This window comes from Temnothorax americanus, unplaced genomic scaffold (assembly GCF_048541705.1).
Source record: "Temnothorax americanus isolate GAGA-0224 unplaced genomic scaffold, ASM4854170v1 Scaffold32, whole genome shotgun sequence".
In the NCBI taxonomy this organism is placed as follows: Eukaryota; Metazoa; Arthropoda; class Insecta; order Hymenoptera; family Formicidae; genus Temnothorax; species Temnothorax americanus.
Genome location: NW_027509464.1, coordinates 1,540,343 through 1,557,743, shown reverse-complemented (window position 1 = coordinate 1,557,743; position 17,401 = coordinate 1,540,343). Strand labels below are relative to the sequence as shown.

At 44.5% G+C, this 17,401-nt stretch overlaps 1 protein-coding gene across 39 annotated transcripts in view; it reads right to left on the bottom strand.

Annotated features, from left to right (window-relative positions):
• Shot (dystonin-like protein short stop) overlaps positions 1-17,401 on the bottom strand; it is a 101,649-nt gene that overhangs the window by 68,022 nt on the left and 16,226 nt on the right. For 17 of the 39 annotated variants that reach the window (XM_077413140.1, XM_077413149.1, XM_077413157.1 and 14 more), the window contains exons 1-3: positions 11,726-12,726; positions 6,085-6,146; positions 900-917 (exon numbers count right to left, since the gene is read on the bottom strand). In XM_077413140.1, the coding sequence (XP_077269266.1) occupies positions 900-917; positions 6,085-6,146; positions 11,726-12,029 (384 nt within the window). In that variant the 5' untranslated portion in view covers positions 12,030-12,726. Of the gene's footprint in view, positions 1-899; positions 918-6,084; positions 6,147-11,725; positions 12,727-13,961; positions 14,095-17,401 lie in introns of those variants that run through there. The other 22 variants (XM_077413155.1, XM_077413159.1, XM_077413161.1 and 19 more) reach the window with 9 other exon arrangements.

Below are 17,401 nucleotides of genomic sequence, written 5' to 3'. Positions count from 1 at the left end.
AGAACTATTGTAGTCTCACTATAATATCTTTATGCACTTGAAATATCTTCTAATGCTTAAATTGGCTCCCGTTGCTTCGTAATTAATGCTCAATTGCCTCGCATGATTGATTGCGAGCGTCTCGTCACATTGACTGTGATTAGTCACTTCATGCGGCAAGACAGTCGAAATCGCTCGTATTTCTGAAGTCACACGAGTGAAGGGTCGGATATGCGGTAAAGGGCAAGGCGAGAGAACATTACTGCCGGTATGTCTTGTTCTGTCGCGTGACGCGACTCCGTAATTCCTGACGTGCCGTTTCGGCATGAACGCCACTTTGTCATAGAGGCATTAGAGCCAAGGGGAGAATAAGAATAACAGATGGGACACGTAACGGTATGAATGTTTTTACGACGCTAATGAAAGTAATTATTCTACAACCGTTGCGAACTGCGTTCGTAATTTATATCTTTAAATGTGCGTTACGAAAAGCCTTTAGGAAAAATACGCGAGTCGTTGCGGGTAACAACCGCACATGAGGACTTGACACATCGCCGCTATTATTGTTGCGGTAACAATCCTCATTATTTCAAATTCGTCGTTTATAACCAGAACAATTAATGTCATTCGCATAACGTTTATTCTAACTGAACGTAAGTGCTGGTCTACAACCTTGCTTTAAAGGATATTTAAGCTCTAAGCTGTGAGAAATTGACCAAACACAATGGAATGTGAGGAGAATACTCGATTGTGATTGGTCAATTCCTTGCGGCTTAGAGCTTAAATACCCTTTAAAGCAAGATTGTAGACCAGCACTGATGTTTCATAAAAATTCTGAGTTTTAAGTCAATGTCGCGATGCACGGATAGAGAGACTGCATCTTTATTCTCCAATATCCTAAAAGGAGTAATAATACATACCTTGACGTATTTCCAGTGCTGATGCAAAAAACACAAAAAAGTAAGAAATCGATGTAATTGCAGTAATGATTTACGTATAATTAATTCAATCGCGTGGGAGAACACGGTGCGTTGGGTACAGCGATTCACTCTTGGTCTTATCATTGATGCGGATCATTGATCATTGATAACGTGTGATTATCATAATTATTGTTACGATAGAAATATGGATCGTACATTCATTTGAATTAATATTTCTTCAAATGATAGATTTTGCGCAAAAAAGTTTCATTGGCTTCGTTATTGCAGATCGTTGGGCTACGTTCACTACTCTGGCCTCGGTTTGCGCAGATCGTCCACTTCCGCTATACGTGATTCCGCGAACACAGTACAAAGTCCTGCAGCGCGAAGCAACGAAATTGCTATCTAGAACGGTTCGCACAACTTGCTGCGTTTTGACCAGAATACGGTAGAGAACAACTGAAGAACAGTTAAAGACTTTGTTCCCCGAGAGAAAGTAGCCCTCACAATATAATTTTTCGGGAAAAAAAATAAAATGTACAAGTCGACAAATCCACAAAGATGTAAGCTCATTTACTATTCAATTTAAAAATAATTATAGACTAGAACAGTTAGATAATTGAGTAAGTATTATGACGCTTGTAAGATTTTGCCTTTTTTACACTTACTCATTAACCAAAGCATAGAATTACTTGATTTTATGAGTAATAACAAATTTTAACGTTCAGAAATTTTCAATTTAAAGATTCTATTATTGAAACGTAATACAATGGGCAGTAAAAAATACAAAAAGGCCAGCGGTACCGACGTATTGTGTTACATAAGCGCCGCGGATTTGTACCGCGTGAATCAAAGGCATAACACAATCGTGGAGAACGAAATCTAAAAACAGCTGTAAAGAGCTCCTTTCTCCCCCTTTTCGACGCACCCTCTCTTTAGGCTCGCTCCGTGCTCCGGACGTCGCGGCGCGGCGCGGCGGCGCCCCAAAGAAGTTAAACGCTGCTTCACCTGCCCTACAGCCCCACCTCTACCACCGGGCGGGAGGTGGTAGATCGGGAACGGCACTCTCGAAGAGGGTTTCCGAATAAGGTCAGGCTCGCAAGACCAAACGTGGGCGCGCGAAACCGACCAACCGTGGGTCGATACTGGTAACCGGTAATCGCGCAACGTGTAAATATCGTCGTTATTTTCATGGTACCCCCTATGTCGCGAAATTGACCATTTCGAGGTTTCGAGATGCCGCAATGAATTCCGGCTTCCCAAACTCCGCAGGATCTCTCGAAACCACTAAAATGGTTCTTCAATTATAGATTTTTTCAGTCAACCTAAATATATCGGGGCGCCAATAGCTTGAACACTTAGCGAAAGTACATAAATATTGACGAAGGTATTGCTGTGCAAAAATGTTTCAGCTGCACTTGCGTGTCGCAAAGGCGGAGCTAAAGCGGAGTAAAACAATTGGCGAACGCGTAAGTCTGCGATACCTTGACCCTGTAGTCGTATTCGTTGCACTGAGAGAGGCCGCCCGCACACCCGATCGCACGTATATCAACAATAGAACGTTATGTCGAGTTACAAAGGTGCACGTGATACACGAGCCAACGTGGAAGGCCGCGATCATTAAAACGCCATTCACACGGAGCCGCGCTTCATGTCGCAAGTATTATACTTTAATAATACTTACATTCAACGAGATCGCGACACGTTTCAATGAGAATACAAGACGTTTGCTTTTTTCTTCATTGAGACAATCTCCCTTGATTGTCAATTTCAGCTGAGGAAAGATCATTTCCAAATTTGTCGACAGAAAACGCAACAAACGCTTTATATATAGAGAGAGATATCTCTAAGATATTATTTTTTAAATATATTTTTACACAAGAGCGAACAATTTTGCGCGAAAGTCTCCTTTGGAATTTCGAATAACTTTTCAAGAATTGTTAACATTCAAATCAATAAACCAGAAATGAAAAGATTTAGGCAATTTTTTCGTTTCTGGAGTGAAAACAATTTTTTCAAGTCTTCGTGGCTGACAATTTTTCTTCTAGAAATCTGATGCTTTTTGAAGAGTTTTGGAGATAATGCCTCAAGTGTTCCATCGAAAAATAATAGAATTCGAATCGATTCTGCCTATTGTCAGAAAGTTGCGACCAATTTAATGTAACAAAAAACCTAAAACAGTCCTTAACAAATGCCTACTTGTTACATCTAACCGCCGAAACTCTTTGTCTTCAAAACTTATCAAATATTCCGAAACCTTTTGGACAAATATCGGAATTCTGAAAATAGGCTGCCAACTTTACGCATCAGAGATTATCCCGTTTTATCCTCGACCGACGAAAGAAGCGCCGCAGCGCCGAGAATGAGGCGAGAAATGAGAAACGGTGGGCAGGAAACGGCACGATAGAACGATGCCAGCTTACGATAATTATACGTCGACGACGGGACAACTCCACCCGTATACGGCCGTGATTCGAACCATTCCCGGAGCCGCCGACCCGGTCTGCCTCGCGGCGATCGCGGCTCGACGTGGCTCGACTGGACTCAACTTCAACTCGAGTCGACTCGGTGCGGCTCCACCGTGACGGATGAATCATTGTCTGTATTAAGTCCTGACTGACATACGCGCGGTGCATACCGCCGAACGAAAGCGGGCACGGTTTCTCCGTGTCATGATTTTCTCTCACTCAAGTGTAATTGACGAGTTAATTGAATATTTATGCATATACGTAGCTGCACAAACAGTTTCGTCCGGATGGCGAAAAATATGTGCGAACACATCTCTTTCTCGATATAATTAAGCAGTATCATTTTAATTGCAACATTGAATCTCGTGATCTAAAAATTCGGAAGGCTTGATAAGTCGGTGTCAAAAATGTGATTATCTTACTTCCTACCGTTCGTATGATAAAAAATCCCAAGAAATGACAAGAATTACGAAAGCATTTTGCGTAATCTGATTAATATAATCCCACTTATATAAATAAACAATTGAAAATAATCCGCTTACTAATTATTTCAAGAATTCAGTCAACAAAATGTTTATCGTTAAGCTATATTATTGAATCTTATCAGTAAACTTGCAACGTGGCGATCAATGTAATTCTTTATATAACGGTGTCTTTTATATCGACTTTATCTGCAACGATCGATCTATTAAAACATTTAGCAAGAACCTTGCATTTAAACAATGATTCATAAGTACGGCTGACACGGAACGGAATTTACGCGATAATAAGACACTTCATACATATTTTATCACCTCGTGGGAAAATGATCCTACCTCGGCGCATCGCCGAAAGCGCGAATGTTCACGGGTTAACGTTTCTCAGCATTGTTCGCGGGGTATGCAAATATTCCCCGCAAAATCCCGACTGCAATGCCTGTCAAATGCAGTCCCTTATGGCGGAGAATTTCCAGCCGTATGGCATAGCTCGCGGTTACTCACGCTCGCGAAGACGTGCAACGCGGCGCGACGGACGGACGGACGGACGGTCCCTTATCGAGAAACGTTTGACCGCGTTCTTATCCCGGACATAGTTACAACGCACAGCGTCCGCGGTAGCGTGCCGAGAATCAAAGTTCATCGATATTTTTGTCATCCGCGATTGGTATCTGGCTTTCGTCACTTAACGATAATCTTTATCGGCTGACAACGCGACTCGCGGATATCTTTGCTTCGCGAAAACGACAGGCAGGAAAACAGACCCACGTGTTTGCGTCACATTTTTCTTCCGCGCGGTACATGCCATGGCGCAGCGGAATACGCCGCGCCGGTGAGATTTCGGCCGATCGTTTTGGGAACCGCAGACGGTCCTGGGTCGTGTCATCGATTCGTCGCTCACGATTTTTCCCCGATCGCGTCGCCCACATGTCACGGCTCCGGGGGCCCCGCTGCCTTCTATAGTCGTATACGTTCCTCGCGCGAGCGACAAGGCACTTTCGACCCACGTGCGTGCCACATACGCAACACGGGGGCCGCCGCGCGATATCGGGACCGTAATTGCGCAACGAGAGTTTGCTTATTTTTACGCGGCGATTCGCGCGCACACACGAGAACGCCTACTTGTTACGGCGTTAAAAGCGGGGGGAGAGCGAGCGCGCGAGAAGGCGCGCGCGACGACGACGAGCCTGGGCTTCGATCCTTTCGAAAGTTCGGAGGGGGACGAAACGGGACGTCGCGCGTCGGGCGGCCCCCCCGTGAGGCCGTTCCACGGAACTCGCGCCGCGCGTCGTCCTCTATTGCATATATTATTTGCGACGCAAACCTCGATTGCCGCGCTACTAACGCGTTTCCTACTTCCAGCGATTTAACGCTTTCGCGATGCCCCCTGGCCATTGTTCGTCGACGATCGTTTTGACTCAACAGCTAGCGTTACGCGCTTGCTGTCTTTCGCGCAATTTCGCAGATTTACGTGCTTCTTCGCAGAGTACTCGACGACGAGTATAAATTTGTCTTCCCCGATTGAGTAAAAATAATCCGAATAGAAATAAATTTTCTCTCACGCCGTATACCTTCTTCCACAGATAGCGATTTACGCGAATCGTAAATCCTTCGGCACAGGACAATTTACTGCTTTGTGCGTGAAATGACAATCCGCCTCCGTGAGCAATTTACGGAGTTACACGGGCATAGAACGAAGAGCTGGCGAATAGATAAAACACACCATTATGCGTCATCACGCGCAAATTTGAGACTTGTTTACCGAAAGAATGGAACGTGGAAGTTATAACGATAAGACCAAGGTAAAAGGCCACACCTAATAACACCCAAATCCGTAACTGGTCTGGGGTGTCTGCTAATCCGAGTCGCTATACGTACATATAGCCGGAACGCTCTTTATTCTCCCTTAATTAGACGGACTCTGAAAAAGAATAATGATCTGGAACACCTTCTACTGAGAAAAGTTACGTCAACTTTCTGTTTCCAGATACTTGCTACAAATTACCAAATATTGCAACTTTTTTATACGAAGTTCATAATCGTCTTGAAATGTCTCCTATATTCATCCTAGATTCCTCCGCTTATTCGCATTTCGCCAATAGAGGAATATACTTCGCATGTATCGGTGCCGCCGTCGGGCTAATTAAGACGATGGCGTGAGTAACGAGATTCGCGCGTGAATGAAGAAAAACGCCGCGGGACAATAAAACTAACGCGAGAGAATCCGAGAAGCAGTCTCACCTTTTTCAAATGCTTGTTCACCCACTTCGTGAAGGTCTTCTTCTGTATAGCGTCTCGTTCGTCTGCGAACACACAAAAAGAGCAGGAATATTAAAAACGTGGAATTTCCTTCGGCGACTACTGCGTTATGAGGAGCTACACGTAATGCATTATGCACCTGTATTCGTATATATAGTAGCGAATGTAAATATAAAACATCCCTCGTAATATTAGCGTAATTGTCAACAATTCGTGTCATATTCCATTATCATAATTGCCACTACACTTTATGCAAAGAGCCGCAGCCTCGCTAGATGTCACGCTGCACAAACATAGCGCGTTTACTATAGACAAGGCATGTATACTATATATAGGCGGTACGGTACATGTCGCCGCGTCTATTGTCATCGACACGGCAACGATATAGATTACCGTGACAATTGAATTTCGCAATTCGTCGCACTGATATAGGCATAGCGGTTACATTGCCGTATCGCGGCGATGTAACGTTTATGCATACGACTCCTAGCGTGACAGCGAGAGCGTCGTGACGCAACGCGCCGCCTGGAAATGGGTCTTTAAGGATGGTCGAGGTCAGTATAACGAAACCAAAGTCGCAGGCAACCGGATCAGGTCAAGTTGGATGAGGTCAAGCAGGTAGACAGGTAGATAGGTAGGCGCGAGCGAGCGAGCGAGCGAGCGAGCGAGCGAGTGGAGGGAAGGTCGGCCGGCTTGGCAAGCTGCTCGATCGGTTGGCATGCGAGGCACAAAAATCCGGACAATGGACCGCGTGAATAAAATCCAAGCCCACTTTACGCAATCCGTAATACGGGGTAGAACTGAAGATGGAATTGTCTCTCTTATATCGAGCCGTAAATAGAAAATTACGAATAAGATCAGATTTGGATCTGCTAAATATTTCGTTTCAATCAAATGTTGTCAAGAACACGCATCCTCGATCCTTCGAGACCTTCCGTTTTGTCACCGACGTGACGCAACGGCCGGGACCGCAAGGACGTCAACGTCAAGTCCCGGGGTTTCTCATGAATTAATGATGTATTTTTGTAACATAATCGCGGTTATTGAAGCATGAATAAGTAATTTTGAATAACATCTCTGACGTCACGGGACGATTCGTTATATTTTGCGACTGGGCTCGAGATGTCGAAACGCGTACGAGCTAACACTGTTAACTATAATAATAAAGATCTTATATGTATATGCATAACTGGAGCATTGATTTCAAGAGCTCGCCATTACGTCGTGTCAAATTGGAGGGCATAAAAAGTAGCGCATATCATGTGAGATTAATTAGACCTGAATGCATAAATCATTTATCAGCGATCGTAATCACGGAGAATTAGTGTAGAAATTCATCGACACTCGTAATTTACCAGCTATGATTTATAACGCATACTTGACACTCCATCATCGTACCCCGTGAAAAGTTAAGCCACTCGAGCGGCGCGGCGGCGGTATCATCGACCGGTATGTTTAAAAGGTCGGCAAGCCGGCGCGGCGCGGCGGCAAGTGTCAGCCTAACGCCAGACGATAATACAAAATAAAAGGTAAAGAAAGAGATATACCCGGGAACACTTCTTTAGATTTAGAAATATCTCGAGTGGCCTGCCCTGTGAACGATCACATTTTCCGAGTGCGCCTGTCGCTCTCGTGAGAGAATCGCTCGGTCAAATATTTTAATGAACGCGCATGACGCGTTCAACGGACTCCTGTGTGATACGCGTCGCGAAAATGCTAATGGTAAAGAGAACGTAATGTGATATTGCCCACCTGTAAGATATACACACACACATTTAGCAAAATATGTGTGTTAAATAAAATATATAAAATAAAAAATATACAAATCTGTATTACAATAAAATCTGATACACAATGGCTTGCATTATTATAATATATACCATTGCACCGTAAAATCCATTGCACGATAATCCTAATTTCGAAGAGTTTTTCAGAACAGTATACAGAGATCTCGCGTGACAAGTATGTGTCGGAAACTTTGTTTAGTATAAATGTGCGGAAAGTTCATTAATGTCTTATACCCACGCACATGCGCGTGGCTTAACGAACTTTGCGGTTTACGCTAAATCGGACATTCCATTCTACTCTGCGAACCGAGCATTTGTTCTTCGTAGATTATCTCGCCTATAGTTGTTGGGCCCAACTTTGGCCCAGTTTTAACACCTCGCCAACAATTGAAAGTTGCATTCGAATAACGGTGGCTTAGGCGGTAATTAACGAGTAATACGCAAAGAATTCCGCACTTCGCGACTTGGTTTTTGATGACAAATTTTCTTGTTGTCAAATATTCAAAGTCGAGCTTTCTTTAATTAAAAACTTAGATAAAAGAGCTTCCTTAATAGGGCACGCTGCTTTACTCCATTTACTCGTCAATTATCGCGCAGACCCTATACTTTTGTCTTTTTCGAAAAGATAATGTACGAAACAATTATATGTATTAATCAAGAAAAACACGGAATATCTCTTAAAATAAAAAAAAAGAAAATCTCAATTTCTATAATATTTATATGATGTATCTACTATTATTTTACTACAGTAATCAATTTTTATTTTCAATATACACTACACTTGAATAATCTTCTTCATATTGTAAGCTTAATTGACATAGTTGAAGACAGGATTGATTGAGAGTATAGAGATGATCTAATCAATCCGTTACGTCTCGTGGAACAAGTTTCAGCGTAATAAATCAATTAAATCAGTCATGTAGGTAAAAATAAATATAATTAAGGATCTTTTCAGCAGCAGCATTCCTCGGTATAATAAAATCTCGACAAAAAATTCCTTGATTCAAATTAACAACGGAACCACAGATCGCATACGAAACGCAAGGTGTCAATTCCCTAACGTTCGCAACCGACACCTTGGATGTCAGGGAAGAGTCAGTCTGAAACTTGTGATGGGTGGCTTTCGCTCTCTAACAATCATGCCACAGCGACCTATTACCGATCACGAGCTAACGTAATTCCGGAGAATCCAATTTTCCAATGCCATATACTACGGAGATAGCTTCGCGTGAATTGTCAGTCGTTAATTGGCACGGCCTTAATAGCTCGTCTTCGACAATCTATGCCAATCAATTTCACAATCAAATCTTAAAATTTATTTAATCATGATTGACGAAAAATTACGACACAAAGTGTCAAGTTATACGCTATTCAATTAAAATTATTCCAAAAAATAAATAATGAGAATGCGTTTTTTAAATCTTCTGTACAATAGATTGATTGCTATATAATTAATAATTCAATTATATTTATATTTCAATTACATAATTACAAATTATAATAAGACTTACTTTTTCAAAAATAAGTATCAATTGTTCGCAACAAAGATAAATATATATTTTATGGCTTTTAAATGATTCAGTACAAAGATATAAGTGCATCGGCAGAAGAAGAGAGGCATGAACTAGTCCCGAAGAAATGCGCATATATTAACGCACGCTTTCTTCAGTAAGTCCTTGTTAACGAATACGAATGCTGGAATGTGGAAGCTCTGAGAACAGTGACCGACATTGCAGGGGCTATAGATAAACGTCAATGAATGTATTCATCGGTATTTATTCTTTTCGGAAATCCTCGACAGTAATTTAAGCGATACCCTCTCGGCATTTAGGATGGTGCCAGATAACACTTATCAAATTATCGACGAATCCAAGAACGGTGAATCGTCAGAATATTTGAATTACAAATTTTTCTGTTTTATTGCGTACAATTATATCCTGACGTTGATATATGATTCTAACTAGTGTTTTTAATAAAAATTGTTTTTTAATATATATATATATATATATATATATATAAGAAGGCATTTCAATTTTAAAATAGAATTTAAAATCCCGTATATATTATATATATATATATATATATATATATAAATTAATTGCGAGCAAGAATTATTTTCTTTCTATCGATTTATTAAAGTTTTAGTCATATGTCTGCCAGTTGATGTACGTTACTCCATTTTCAATGCACGCAATTAAACGTTCGAAGACACCTCTATAGAAGCTACGAAAGAGAATCACCTCACGGCTGTGATTGACATCTTCGGCTAAGATATCTCATATACTTTATTCGTGAACAATGACGCGAGCATGTTTTACGATTCCATTATTAATCACCGCGCTCTCAAGTTCCCCGGTGAGCTCGGTGCAAAAGGAGATCGTAATGCGTGGACGGGAGAGACTCTCGATTTCATAATGCGCGTCCTTCGCTCCATCGGCTCCGTTCAAAAGAACCCGAGGAAACGAAGGCGCGAAGGATACGATACGAAAGCAACAACGTCGATAACGACGACGTAACGGCCGCCGCGTCACGGGTTGGATTACCTACTCTCCGCCGGACGCGATGCCGGTAATTACGATTAAATTAGCGATCAATCCCGCGGCGCGCGGCGAACGACACGACGCTGACGTCATTCGTACGAGCCTTCCGGCCGTTTACTTTTGCGCTAAGTGAAAAGCAGCTATAACTGGGCGTATACGAGTCGCAATGCGCAATCCGAGTGGGCAGAGATTATGAAAAGCGACGGACCATTGTTTATTGTTTGTCTACTTGGCGCAATTGTAAAATGGTGGGCCGCGGACAGTCTCGCGCGCGCGTGCAACACCGGATCCGCGTGACTTTGCAAATTCTGAAATTTTTCGGAAATAGTCTGAGCGGACAAACGATGAAAAAGAACCGCACTACTCTCGTTATTAGTTATCTGTCTATACTTATGTTATGTATACAGACGATAGAGTTTGGATATTCCCGCGCGTAGACTACACTCAACTCGACTCTACACGCTGCTAAAAAGGTGAGGCGAGGAAAGCGACACTCATAGCTCAAACATTTATCAAACAAACGTCGCGAGCGTAACTCAAACCTTTCAGACCGCGTATATCGCGCGTGTTACGAGCGATCGATGGAGCAAATTTAATCGCCAAGTTAGTAAAAACCAACATCACGTCGTGTGTGAGTAAATTTGCAATCTGCAAACTGCAAGCAAACGCATCGCATACTTACGGACGTACGGTTGGAAATATTTATGCAAATTTTATGTATAAACGCGGTTATACTGTAATTATTATAAAACAAATATAAATAATATTAATTTCACAATTAATATCAACTTGGGAAGGATATTGTATTTATATGTTTGTTTTATTATATCGTAAATTGATATTTTACATTTTATGCCGACAGAGAGGTATCGTCATGAATATTCACTTCAATATAGCCAACTTTGAATTATAGTCGTTTATATAGGAACCCCGTTCCATAATTATATAGCTGTTTTTGAAGTATCCTCTCTTAAACCGGGCGAGAATGTCGAAATTAGCATGTTGCGAAGGTCGTCGCGTGCTTGGAATAAAAGTTCCAACGATTTAATCCCAAAGACGTTAATTTCACACAAGGAAAACGTCTCTCGTTCCAAATTTATACAAAATCGGTAGTCGGATAAATAGCAAACTGCTTATTTATTTAAAAAGGTATGTAAGGAAAAATGAAAATTTCGAGGCACAAAAAAAACACAAAAAAGACAAAAAGAAAGGAAGAATAAAAACAAGTGAGCTTTCACGAAAAATCTTCCAGCATCCGCATGCCAACTTTCTGCGTCTCTCTCTCTCTCCACCTACCGTGCGCCTCAATGAACATCGCCCAGCAGCCCCAGAAAGCCTGGGTGTTGCCGGCACGGTGTTCCCCGACTTCGCCATTGCATCCCGAACCTTCTTCCAGAAATCCGTTCGCATTCTGACCTTTGAATTTGGAGAGCGACTCCTCGTAACCGTGCTGGGAGCGTTGCTCGCGCTGATGCTCGGCGACGGTATCCGCCGGGTCGAAGCCGAGCCGCTCCTTGTAGTAAGCCTGGGTCGACATCCTGTCCTTCTCCGGGCCCCGGGCCGTCCCAGCGAAGTAGAGGGTGCAGGTTTCAACGTTCATGCCCGGCTCACGCGCGAACTATCATGACACACTTCACGACCACGAGAACGCGGAACCGACACCGGCACCGGCACCGTTCTCCGCCGCCCTGACAACAGCCGGCGGCAGGACTCGATTAGTTCGCTTATTCCGCGTTTAAATCGTATTCACCATTCGACGTTTATGTTCGTTAGAAATCGCGCTGTCTCTCGAGGTGCGCTTGAACACGCTTGTTCTCGTTGGTACCCGGTGACGTGGGTATATTTTTCTCACATTTTTGCAAATTTTCTCTCTCGAAGTTCGCTCTCAAGTCGGAGAAGCTCCTCGGCTTTTCAAGTTCGATCGTTCGTTGAACAGTCTCTCGCGTTTCCTCCGCCTCCGTTTTTATCACCGCGCCGTTCGACAGCGCGGCGGAATGCGCGACGCGCGCGAGTATCCCGTGGTATCCGCCGATTATCCGTCGTTGTTTACCACGACGTGCACCAGCTTCGGCTGGAACGCGATCGGTTTTCTCGGGACCCTCCCGTCGTTCGAGGAATCGGCCAAGGATTCCCTCACCGTCGGATTCCAATGTGCCGCGCGGCCGGCGTATGCAAATTGCGAGTCGTTTTATGTCGCCCCCGAACTCTTATAGGATATGGCACTTTGTGAATTCTCGAAAAAAACGCCCGACTCGCCGTCGTGCTCCCCCGTCAGTGACAACACGAAGATGGAAAACCTGTACAACGATAATGCGCGATGCGCGGAATAAGATATTCGAATGTTAAAAGATTTGATAAGTCATTCTAAAAGTAAAACACGCGGCCGGAGAAAAACCTCGACAATTTTACGACCAAATTTTAATCCCAAAATCATACTAGCTACACTCTTGAGTCATGTTTAATTTATTATGCATGAAAGAAATTTTGGTATGTGCGTGAGAGATGTGTGAAAATGCAATTATGGAAAAGTCTGGCAAAGACGAGCGATAACTTAGTCTTAGTTCTGTCTCTGGTCACTTCGAATTTCTTGTAAGTTTTACAATTAGTCAAGAGTAATCAGACGCACGTCTGTACGCGAGCAAGTCCGACAGTCAAATCCTCGTTTTCTCGGGCCGGCTGCGCAGAAATAAGGCATACCCTTCGGAAAGCCTCTCGAAACGTTTCGAATTATTTAGAACATAAATAACGCTTCGCGATTGTTTATTTCCTGTTTATTATTTGCGTTTTTGTTTCTTATTATCGTTTTTATATGTTTTTTTACCGTTAATATAGCCTGTGTTTTCATATATTTGTACGTTTCTTCTAAGCGGTTGGATATGTGGCGATGCAATCAGCACAAAGTAATGCAAACTGATGTTAGCCATCAAATCGACAGATTGAGGAAAGTGTAGAAAAGCAGTGGAAACAAAGAGTGACGAGATAAAAATGAATGAACGATCGATATATTCGGGTTAGATTAGAAATCAGCAGCCTTGATGTACGTCTAACAAAAAGTAAAAAAAACTTGGAAACTCGATCACGGTTACGCCCGGCCACCAGGTATTATTAACCCACGTGGTGCCCATCAAATTTATAATCGATCGTCCGATATATTAGGCTAACGACTAGGATGGGATAACCGCAACGCACAACGGCAATAAAATGTGATTAAATATGCTTAACTTGATTTATCTAATCGAATATATCAGTCAACATTTTAACCCGAAAATTTGTAGACTTTGATAGCAAATTCTAATTACATACTTTTATACAAATAAAAGGCTAAATCGCAGAATTTACGAGCAATGCTAATAACGTCAGAATTGACGGATAAATTGTATACCAGGACACTGCACCACTTATACTCGCGTTTAACAGACTTTTTACTCAATTTCTTCACTTGGTAAAATAAACTCAAACTGTTGGGTATAAACCGACAGATAATTGCTTCTCTCTTTCCAATTCATAGCACTGTAATGCCTACGACACGCACCTACGGCTCGAGCAGTACCGGTGTTGAAGATCCCGGCTGTGACACACCGAGCGAAAAGCGAAATCGGACGGACAGATGGACGACGGGCGGGATTGGACAGATCGAGCGACCTTTTCAAACTGACGATCCGCGAGGCGCGTGGAGACTGAGCGCCGACGCACACGCCTGGCACCGGCGGAGGCCTTAAGGCGACGATGGAAGCGCGCCTAACCGCGAGATCGAACTCCCCGCATATGGTAAACGGAGAATGGGTACGTGGGTGCCCGTCGTATGGTCGGTGCGTGTGTCAGGAAGGTCCGTCATGGACCAATTCGCCGACGTGGCGCGCGGCGGCGGGGAGAGCTGTCAGTAGACGCGATTATTGCGCTACCATTTCATAAACATATCACGCGCTTCCTCTCTTTCTCCCCCCCCTCCCTCTCGAAATAAAATTTAAAAAGAATCTAGCGAGAAAGAAAAACCAGGACTAAATGCCTAAAGACGATATAGGAGTCGCGTGCTTGGAATACGAAAAGTGTGTTGTTGCGACAACGCGAGGCGCGATGCGCATACGCGATCGGGTTCGGTCGCCGCGCGCGCGATCGCATGCACCGCGCATCGTACGCACATGCACGCCGAAGAAGCCGGTCGTCACTCTCGCCCCGCACGAAATTAGAAACGGAAAGAAAACAGAGTGACGCGGCCGCCACGCGACATGCGGTTGGGTGAGGTCATTCTCTGTGTGACGGTCGTCATTACACGCGAGAACCCGACCCCCCCCCCCTCGTCGATATACTTCTCGCGTCGGCACCGTTATAAATATAATTGCGAGAAAAAAGAAGATATAAAAAAAACTGGCCCCTGAAAAACTCGCGACTTCAGTACTCGACGCGAAGGCAATTAGAGTTTTTTCGTCGATGCGTGAATTCGCAGCCTGAATTCGCCGCTCGTTTTCGAATTTAAAATCTAACGGTACCTCTTCCGCTCTGAATTCAATTTAAGCTAAACTCGAACCGAGGAGAATGCATCTCTCGCCGCTCGTTGACCCGTGAACGTTAGCTTTAATTGATCCCGTACCGCATCGGGACGGGACGCCTGATGGACGAGCCCTTGTTAATTCATTAAACGCCGAATGGCCGTACGCGAGCGACGACGACGGTCTCGCTCTTAATGTCGCCGGGTGCTGAATCATGCGTTCCGAGAAAACTTATTCTCCCGCATCCTTCGAGTACACGTGCGCCTTATATGAGCATAGTCCGCTCTCGCGGAGCATACGTCATACGTCGCGAGGCGTAAAGGTATGCTAAAAACGCGGATGCATCAAGGGACCCGGGACCCGGGGATCCATCAATAGGGACACTCACGACCGCGGCGCTACGTGCCGAGGAGATAACGCGCGAGAGAAACTGTCCGAAGGGACGCGCATTAATATCTCCCGATGCGTTAATATCTAACATCGCGCGCATGGCGCGGGGAGAAGCGCGCGCAGACATGTAACCACGGGGTATTAACCGACAAGTTAAATGACGGAGCGAAACCACGCTCGCCTAGCAATCGTCTGCGCGCGCTATTACTCGCTTATGCGCATACACGAATATTCGCAACGGCTATAGAGTATCCTCTCCTCATCGCGTGTTCTCTGCGAGCGAGAACTTTCGCGATACCGATGGCTCCGCAGTTAAAGAGGCTGAAAATGGCTGAAAATTACATTCGACAGAAGATTCATGAAAAAAATCCAAGGGGGAAAAACGTTCCCTCGTGAGAGCGAAGAACCAGCGAAGGAGAGGAAGGCACGCGCGCTCGCGCGCGCTCGTATCGCGAGCGGCATAACGCGGGCTACACGGAGGCCGGCTCGGCGGCATTCTTGCGCCAAGTCGCATAACGGGTCCGCAGTCGATCTCGGCCCATTACTCCCGGAGCCCAGCGAGGTTACTCCCTCCGCGATTAACCTTGAAGGGGACTCGGAGAGGCCCGCCGAGACTAATCGAGTCGCGCGTCCCGCGCGGATTACGAAAAAGTTACCCACGCGCGTTTATTCGCGCCTTCGATTCCGTGTATTTTCTGCGTACCTATACCTATATGATCGACGCGTATGGATTTTCGTAGGACGTATGGGTCGTTCGGCCGTGGTACCCTTGATAGGGCGTCGGCTCGGACGATCAGTTACACAGTCGCACGGTGAAAGACCGGGCGACGAGAACGATTAAGGTAATGAGAAACCGAGGATCGATTTCAAAGGTAGACAAAGGTGGGCGGGAGGCTGACAGAACAAACAAGTCGCTTCCTGAAGCGCGACTTCGGCAGTTAAACGTGACGAAGCGTGAATAAAAAAAAAATTCTATTGTTATTACAATTACATAAGTAAGTAAGAAAATATTTCTTGTCCCACTCAATCGCAAATTAAAATTTACATTTCACTTCGATCTAACCATCTGTATATATAAAGGATTGATCTCGAGAAGAGTGCGGAACAATAAAGGCGATACCTTCGGTTGTGATCGGCCCTTAAAAGGCGGCGCGAGCCGCGGAATACGTGGGTTAAACAGGAGATAACGATACGAAAGTGTTCGCACGGATGCCACGAGCTATACCGAGAGCAGGTTGCGAGTTTCCGCGCGCCGGCGGAGGCGTAATCCGCGCGGACGTGCCTCGCGTTCGATCACAATGCAATCGCCACCGACGTCAAGCGGATGGAATCACGTTTATTCTTGCCACGAAGTACCAGCTAACAAGTGTACAAATAAAGGGTGACCGGCAAACCGTGAGAATTAGCGACACGAAGAAGTACAGCCGCGGGCAAACTCGCGAGATTCTTCACGATCGATCGTCACTTTTCTACCTTTCTTCAGCACCGAGAGGAAGACTACTAAAAACTGACTCACATGTTTTACTGTTCATTATCCCGAGATATTCCCTGAATAGAATCGTTTTCGCTGCCAAACGATACGAGTAAAATTCCTGTTACTGTGAAAAGTGAATTCTACCTGCTGCCCCTGCTTGGCGCAACCAAGAATGGCGTTTAGGTCAGTGGAATCTAGTCTCGAGAGGAAGGGACCGGTTAGCGCGTGTATTAAGCCCGAAATCGAATGGGGCCCCACCTGTATTTGTCTAGACGTGTTCGCCCACAATCGAATCATCGCACCTCTCACGATGTTTACTGACGACACAATCCGCGAATTCGTCTTCGCCGGTTGACCATAAAAGGATATTTTGTCGTTGCAGTCTTTTTCAATATTGTCTTACTCCTTTTGCTAGAGTATCGTTTACTAGGAGACGATGAGTTCACCACGCTCGCCAAGGGGCAACCGAGGGAACAAGCGAGAATGATTTCATCCCATCGAGCACAATCGTTCGCGAGAACGCGAGACGTCATTTACGATAATTCGGCGTAAAGCGTCGCGGTGCATTAAAAAAGCATTAAACTTGCTGCAGATAGAATAACGGAAAGGAAAAGCGAGCCT